Source organism: Cygnus atratus, unplaced genomic scaffold (assembly GCF_013377495.2).
Source record: "Cygnus atratus isolate AKBS03 ecotype Queensland, Australia unplaced genomic scaffold, CAtr_DNAZoo_HiC_assembly HiC_scaffold_37, whole genome shotgun sequence".
Taxonomy (NCBI): Eukaryota; Metazoa; Chordata; class Aves; order Anseriformes; family Anatidae; genus Cygnus; species Cygnus atratus.
Window position 1 is genome coordinate 315,009 of NW_026109963.1, and position 8,328 is coordinate 323,336.

Here is an 8,328-nt window from a genome sequence, read left to right on the forward strand (position 1 = left end):
GAGAGCTCTGCACCCCTAGGGCACGCAGCAGGCCCAGCAAAGGAGTCTGGTGAGTGATTCCTTGCAGCCCTGGGGCAATGGTAGTGACCACATGAGCTGGGTCTGCCTCCCAGCCTGCCCAGCACAGCCCTGCAGAGTGCCCCTGTGCCCTGGGCAGCACAGCCCCATTGCTCTGCAGAGCAGCACCGCCAGCTGGGGCTGGGGCTGGGGCTGGGGCTGGGAGGGCGCTTCCCCTGAGTGTCTTCTAGGCCAGCTTCAGCACATGGCTTCTGGACATGAGCATGATCCTCTCTGTGCACAAGGAGCTGAGAGACTGCCAACAGGTACGGAGCTTGGACATTGCCTGCAAGGTCCCTCCTGCCCTAGCACCTCTCAGGACTGGCACGGAACTGGCTCCCATGCATCAGAGAGTCTGGGAGTCCAGCAGCAGTGCCATGGGCTTGAAGGATCACAAACAGATCACTTCTACATGGGCAGGTCCTAGGCCAAAAAGGGGGAGTTTTGTAGGTGTGGTATTATAAGGTCAGTGGTGCCTCAGAAATTCTAAGTCTAGCAGGAAGTGAATGGCTGTTAAATGGCCTGTGAGGTGGCTTCTTTGAGAAATAGCTGGCAGCTCATCCCTTGACTCCTGGCTGGGATCAGTGCCATTAGGCTCACACCTGCGAAAGTACCTGAAAGGCAAGCAGAAGGCTCTTGCTGTGCATGTAGTTTGTGAGATCCGCTCTTTCTAAGTACATGGTAGGCCACATAAAGGAAGAGGTCTTGGGCAGGAGTTGGCATGTTAGAGGTGTCAGCATTTGCCTAAAGTCATCCTTCAGGGCTGCTTTCTGTTTTCTACACAGAGTGGGCTACTGCCTCCAAGATGCCCAGGGCAAACTGAACCATGCATGAGGGCCGGAAAAAGTTACCCTGGATCCATAGGACCCATTCTATATCCAAAAGTTAGAGGCAGGAAACAAATTTTTGGGGTGGTACAGAGCTGCTGGGCACATTGTGCAGGGTGCACCTACAGCCTTTGTGTTCTTTTCCATCCTGGCTTAGGTGCTGCATCTGTCTCAAGAAAGGAGTAACCAACAGAGGTGAGACAGATACTCTGAGATCATGAAAGCCATCAGAAAACTGCCCCTAAGAAGATGAGTGATATGGGGAGGTCAGGAGAAGCCTGGCCAGGAGAGATGTGAGATCTGGGAGAGGGAAGAGGAGCTTGGCCAGCAGAAATTGATTTCTGGGAGGTTAGAAGGTTCAGGCAATGTTGATTTTGCTGTAACACTGACTTAAAGGAGTCATGTAAAGACCTTGCCCTATTTTAACTAGCAACATTAATCCTTAAACCTAAATGCTACTCCACACACTGTCAGGAATCCACTACTCTAATGCCTGACTTCAAAGCACCCCTTGAAGCCAAAACTCAGCCCATAGCCCCTTCCCCTTGCTTTTACTCTCTTAATCACTCTGATCCCTGCCCTTAACACTAGCATTAAAATGCTCTATTTAACCCTAGGAAACTGCTTGAGAGACCTAAACAAAACCCTAAAACACAAAGCTTGTCCATACCCTAAACACAGACCTGACACCCACCTGGTGCAACCAGCAGAATTTCGGGTTTTTCGATCACGGGAAGGTCTACGCAACACCGGGCCTGCTGGCACCACATGGGATGCGCCTCTCTCAGAGAGGGGTGAGGATTTTTGATCAGGAGTTGGCAGGGCTGATAGATAGGGCTTTAAACTAGAGTTGAAGGGGGAAGGGGATAAAACCAGGCATGCTGGTGATGAGCTAAGGGATGGTGTGCTAGAATCAGAGGGACTGTGTGCTAGTGAGGCCCTTCGGTTGGCTACACAAGATAGTGTGTAGGCAGGCGCATTTGAAGTGCTTCTACGCAAATGCACACAGTAGGAGGAATAAAATGGATGAGCTAGAAGTCTTGGCCCAGTCCCGCAGCTACGACATCATCGGCATAAGCGAAACCTGGTGGGATGAGTCCTGTGGCTGGTGTGTTGCAATAGACGGTTACAGGCTCTTCAAGAGGGACGGGCAGGGTAGGCAAGGTGGGGGGGGTGGCAATGTATGTGAAGCATGGGCTGGACTGCGTGGAACTTCAAGTTGGTGATGGCAAAGTTGAGAGCCTCTGAGTAAGGATTAAGGGACGAACAAATAAAGGGGATGTTGTTGTGGGAGTCTATTACAGACCACCTGCCCAGGACGACAACGCCGATGAATTATTCTTTACAGAACTAAGAGATGCCTCAAGATCAACTCCCCGTGTCCTAATGGAGGATTTCAACTTGCCAGACATCAACTGGGATCACCACACAGCTGACATGAGCAAGTCCAGGAGGTTCATAAAGCACCTAGATGATAACTTCTTGGTGCAGGTGCTAAGGGAGCCAACTAGGAAAGGTGCCCTCCTAGATCTGTTGCTGGAGAACAGAGAGGGTCTTATGGGAGAAGTGGCAATTGGCGGCCGTCTCGGTCATAGCAACCATGAAGTGGTTGAGTTTAGAATTTATGGTGACAGAAGGAAAACTGTCACCAAAACTTCGGCCCTGGATATGGGGAAAGCAGACTTCAGGCTGCTCAGGGAACTAGTCAGCAAGGTCCCCTGGGAAACTGCTTTTGAAGGCATTGGCGCCCATCAGTGCTGGTCAATCTTTAAGCACTGCTTCCTAAAAACACAAGATCAGGCGATTCCAAAATATCGGAAGTCAGGCAAGCGGGGCAGAAGGCCGGCCTGGCTGACAAGGGAACTTCTACTGGAGCTTAGGCAAAAAAAGAAAGTGTACGGCTGCTGGAAGGAGGGTCAGGCAATGAGGAAGGAATACAGGGATGCTGTTTGTGTTCGTAGGGAGAAAATTCGTGTGGCCAAAGCCTAACTAGAGTTGAAGCTGGCCATGTCTATGGGAGACAATAAAAAAGGTTTTTTTAGATATGTGAACACAAAAAGGAGAACCAAAGAAAACATAGGTCCACTACTAGATGGGGAGGGGCTCCTCACAGACAATGACACAGGCAAAGCAGAAACATTTAACGCCTTCTTCACCTCTGTCTTCAACACTGATGATGGGCTTCGGGACCCAGGGTACCCTGAGCTGGAGGACCATGACGGTGGGAATGACAAACTCCCAACCGACCCTGAACGTGTGCAGGATTTGCTGCTCCACCTGGATCCATACAAGTCTATGGGTCCAGATGGAATTCATCCCAGGGTGCTTAAAGAGCTGGCTGATGTCATTGTGGGACCTCTCTCAATTATTTTTCAAAGATCTTGGGAATCTGGAGAGGTCCCATTGGACTGGAAGCTGACAAATGTTGTGCCAATTTTCAAGAAGGGCAAGAAAGAAGACCCTAGCAATTACAGGCCTGTCAGTCTCACGTCAGTGCTTGGTAAAATTATGGAGAGGATGATCCATGAAGTTACTGAAGCGCACCTGGGGGAAAATGCAGTCATTGGTCCCAGCCAACATGGGTTTGTTAACAAATTAACAAATTTGATTTCTCTTTATGATAAGATCACCCATCTAGTCAATCAAGGGAAACCAGCTCATGTGATCTTTTTGGACTTCAGTGAAGCTTTTGACACGGTTTCCCATACGATCCTACTGGACAAAATGTCCAGCATACAGCTGAACAAAAACATCATACGATGGGTGAGCAATTGGCTGACGGACAGGGCTCAAAAGGTTGTGGTTAATGGGGCCACATCTGGCTGGCGGATGGTCACTAGTGGGGTCCCTCAAGGCTCCATTTTAGGGCCAGTCCTCTTCAATGGTTTTATAAATGATTTGGATGTGGGACTAGAAGGTGTTCTGAGCAAATTTGCTGACGACACCAAACTTGGAGGAGTTGTAGACTCGGCTGAGGGTGGAAAGGCCTTGCAGAGAGATCTGGACAGATTGGAGAGCTGGGCAATCACCAGCCACATGAAGTTTAACAAGAGCAAGTGCCGGGTCCTGCACCTGGGACGGGGCAACCCTGGCTATACGTACAGACTGGGCGACGAGACGCTGGAGAGCAGCCCCACAGAGAGGGATCTGGGGGTTGTGGTTGACAGCAAGTTGAATATGATCCAGCAGTGTGCCCTGGCAGCCAGGAGGGCCAACCGTATCCTGGGATGCATCAAGCACAGCATTGCTAGTCGGTCGAGGGAAGTGATTGTCCCGCTCTACTCTGCGCTGGTGCGGCCTCACCTCAAGTACTGTGTGCAGTTCTGGGCACCACAGTACAAAAAGGACATGAAACTGTTGGAGAGTGTCTGGAGGAGGGCGACGAAGATGGTGAAGGGCCTAGAGGGGAAGACATATGAGGAGTGGCTGAGGTCACTTGGCCTGTTCAGCCTGGAGAAGGGGAGGCTGAGGAGGGACCTCATCGCAGTCTACAACTTCCTCACAACGGGGAGTGGAGAGGCAGGTGACCTATTCTCCATAATCACCAGTGATAGGACCTGTGGGAACGGTGTCAGGCTGAGGCAGGGGAGGTTTAGGCTGGACATCAGGAAGAGGTTCTTCACCGAGAGGGTGGTCGCACACTGGAACAGGCTCCCCAGGGAAGGAGTCACTGCACCAAGCCTGTCTGAATTTAAGAAGCGATTGGACTGTGCGCTTAGTCACATGATCTAAACTTTTGGGTAGACCTGTGCGGTGCCAGGAGTTGGACTTGATGATCCTTATGAGTCCCTTCCAACTTGGGATATTCTATGATTCTATGATTCTATGGACTGCAGGAGGCACAAGGCTTGGGTGTGTCTAGCCAAGAAACTGCAAGGCCAGCAGCAGGCCCATGGCCTGGAAGATGCTGGTGAGGTGACTTCTGTCTGGTTGGCTGACAGGCCGCAAGAAGGCTGATGCATTGGGATGCCTACTTTAGGAGTGGTTTCCACCCTGATGGAGCTTTCTTCAGTAGTAGGAAAGAGCAGGAGAGAAAAAACTGCCACAAAGTGCACTTTGGAATGTTGGTACTGGCCACGAGGAGGAAGAAATGTCCCTCAAAGTGTTGTGCTGTGGTGTCTGAGGTCATCCAAAGAGTGTCTTTGATCAGACCGTCGCTTTGTGTTTGAAGGAACAGCTAGTGAGTGTTGATGAGACATTGGTGAAATTATGGAAATGGTGGGATGAGAGCAAGGTGGTGAACAGAGATGGGTGTCTGCAGTCATCAAGGAAACAGGTGAAAGTCATCAAAGTCAACAAAGTGCTCTGCTGGGCACTGCCCAGCCCAGCCCAGCCCCTGCCCACCTCTCCCTACCTCCCTGCCCTCTCCCCAGCCCAGCCCAGCCCAGCCCAGCCCAGCAGCCCAGGCTGGGCTGGCCCCAGGGCAGTGCCCACCGCAGGCTGCTGCAGGGCTCTGGGCACAGCCACCACAGCCCCAGCCCCTCGCAAGGCACCGCAGCTGCTGGGACAAAGGCAGCTCTGGGCCTCCCCAGCAGCCCCCGGGCTGGGGCCAGCCACAGCTCAGGAGATGGAGGTCCGTGAAGCTGCAGGAGCCCTGGTCTCTTGCCTGGGAGATCCCCAGCACAGAGTGCCTGTGCCGCGCAGGGCCAGCCCCGTTCCTCAGGCCAGGACAAGAGGCCTGGCCCAGGCACAGAGCAGCTCCAGATTCCTCTCCAGGATGCCATTTGCAATCAGCCCCAGCACCAGTGGGACAGTCCCAGGCCAGTTAGAGTACAGTTACTTTTTTCTGGGCCATGTGTCATCAAGGCAGGAGCTCCCAGGCCAGTCTTTGGTCCTTCACGTATCATCTGAAGCTCTGATTGAATGTCAGCACAGAAAAGTAAAAACCTTTTCAGGGAGCAGCTGCTTGGTTGTATTCCTGACACCATATTTGGAAGACGTGTGCAGAGATGCGTCAGAGATGCCACTGTACAAACAACAGGACTGTCACCCCAAGAGAACCTGAGAGCTAAGAGAAATGGAAGGGAGTAAGCAGAGAGTGTGGAAGTGAAACAAGAAAAGACCAGGTCCTGCTGCTGGCCATGGCCATGGCTCCAGGGAAGCAGCAGCCCCGACCCGAAGGCAGCAGAGAGGCAGAGCCCAGCGGGCAATGAGGGGCAGCCCCGAGAGCCACCAGGGCTGCTCCTCCATGTGGCAGCTGGGCTCTTGGCCTTGAGCCCCTCCTGCGTGCTGGGGCTGCTCCCCCAGCTCCAGAGGGGTTGGGAAGAGATGGCAGCTGAGACCAGTGTATATCTGATGGCTTCTTTGTTGTCTTTATTTACAGAGAAACCCCCAGAGTTTCCTCATTGCATCCTTCAGCTGTGGGTTCCTCATGCTGTAGATGAGGGGGTTCACTGCTGGAGGCACCACCGAGTACAGAACTGCCACCACCAGGTCCACGGATGGGGAGGAGTTAGAGGGGGGCTTCCAGTAGTCAAACATGGCAGTGCTGATAAACAGGGAGACCATGGCCAGGTGAGGGAGGCATGTGGAAAAGGCTTTGTGCCGGCCCTGCTCAGAGGGCATCCTCAGCACAGCTCTGAAAATCTGCACATACGAGAAAACAATGAAAACAAAACAACCAAAGACTAAAGAAAAACTGAACACAAGTAGCTCAACTTCCCTGAGGTAGGCATCTGAGCAGGAGAGCTTGAGGATCTGGGGGATTTCACAGAAGAACTGGTCCACAGCATTGCCTTGGCAGAGGGGCAGTGAAAATGTGTTGGCCGTGTGCAGGACAGAATAGAGAAACCCGCTGCCCCAGGCAGCTGCTGCCATCTGGGCACAAGCTCTGGTGCCCAGGAGGCTCCCATAGTGCAGGGGCTTGCAGATGGCAATGTAGCGGTCGTAGGCCGTGATGGTGAGGAGGGAATACTCTGAACCAAAGAAGAAGATGAAAAAGAGGACTTGTGCAGCACATCCTTGATAGGAGGTAGCCCTGGGGTCCCAGAGGGAATTGGCCATGGCTTTAGGGACAGTGGTGGAGATGCAGCCCAGGTCGAGGAGGGCGAGCTTGAGGAGGAAGAAGTACATGGGGGTGTGGAGGCGGTGGTCGCAGGCTACGGTGGTGAGGATGAGGCCGTTGCCCAGGAGGGCAGCCAGGTAGATGCCCAGGAAGAGCCCGAAGTGCAGGAGCTGCAGCTCCCGTGTGTCTGCGAATGCCAGCAGGAGGAACTCACTCACAGAGCTGATGTTGGGCATTTGCTGACTTTGGATACAGGTGTCTTTGAAGAGGAGAAAAAAACATAGTTAGAACTGACTTCAATGAGGAAAACATATTGCATGTCTTAGAAACCCCACAGACAAGCCTCTCTCTTTGCAGGAGAACCTTTCTGCAGCTCTCTTGCTTGAGCTGCGGCTGGTGCTGGCTGAAAGTGGCACTGGGAGCAGGGGCTGCTGTGGGCTCCAGAGGAGTCCTTCCTGCTGTGCAGCAGGAGGGAAGCAGGAACATAGGGGAAACTCAAGTCCAGTCCACTTGTCATATCCATGAGCTTTGCAGTGTTGTTGCAAACAACTCATCTGAATGCAGAGCCTAGCTGTAGGGATTTTGTTTGCTTTGTTTTATTCCAGTTGCCCTTGTAATTCTTAGGAGAGGTACTGGATGGTTGAACACCCGGACATTTCCTGTGCACTCCTGGTGAAGTCCTGTGTGTGCCAGGAGGCAAAGGGACTGTCCCTTGTTGAAGACTGAGCAGAGCAGCTCTGCCCACCAGTCCTGTTCTCAGCTGACCTGTGCTACCCCTCTGTGAGCTGCAGGACCATCCCAGTAAGGTGTTTCCCTGAGAAGAAACTGGAAACAGCTGAGAGCAGAGAAGCCCCAGTCCAAGTGCAGCTGGACAGCATCGTTGTCTCTGGCTGAAGCTCACAACCAGAATGAGCTGAGGAGATTGTCCTTGTCTGGGCTCTGCCTGCTGTGCTAGCCATGCCTGCCCCACAGCCCATGGGCTCCAGGGGGGAGAGGAGGCCAGGGAGGGGCGTTTCTGGCAACAGCTCCTTCTGGCCTCCCGCCCCTCTCTCTGCTGCCTGCAGCTGTCCCTGCCGGGAGCTGCTGCTCTGCGCCCACCTCTTCTTTCCCCCTGCCGGTGCTCACAGACCCCATCCCATGCGGCTGTGCTCAGCGCTGCCCTGCAGCACCCTGCCACCAACAGGGCCCTGCCAAGGGGCACCTCCATGGCTGCAGGAGCTACGGGACAGCTGACAGAGAGCCCGGCATGGCCAGCCAGGGCAGGGTGTTCTGAGCTGACCAGGGGCACCTGACTTAGGGCACTCCAAGGGGCTTCTGCCAGACTTCCTCACCTCGCAGTGCAATCCAGCAGGACTCTCAAAGCCTACTGCATTGCCCACTGCCCTCCCAGAAACAAGACCCACGAGGAGACCCTTCCAGGACCTGCAGCCGCATGGCCCT

At 53.4% G+C, this 8,328-nt stretch overlaps 1 protein-coding gene across 1 annotated transcript; it reads right to left on the bottom strand.

The window, feature by feature from the left end:
* Positions 1–6,197: 6,197 nt before the first annotated feature.
* On the bottom strand, positions 6,198–7,124 carry LOC118260778 (olfactory receptor 14J1-like). Its single transcript, XM_035571235.1, has one exon. It carries the CDS (start codon positions 7,122–7,124, stop codon positions 6,198–6,200), a length of 927 nt encoding a protein of 308 aa, XP_035427128.1.
* Positions 7,125–8,328: the final 1,204 nt, after the last annotated feature.

Excerpts from the sequence above, each read along its gene's own strand:
- LOC118260778 (XM_035571235.1), bottom strand. The coding sequence starts at position 7,124 with ATGCCCAACATCAGCTCTGTGAGTGAGTTCCTCCTGCTGGCATTCGCA.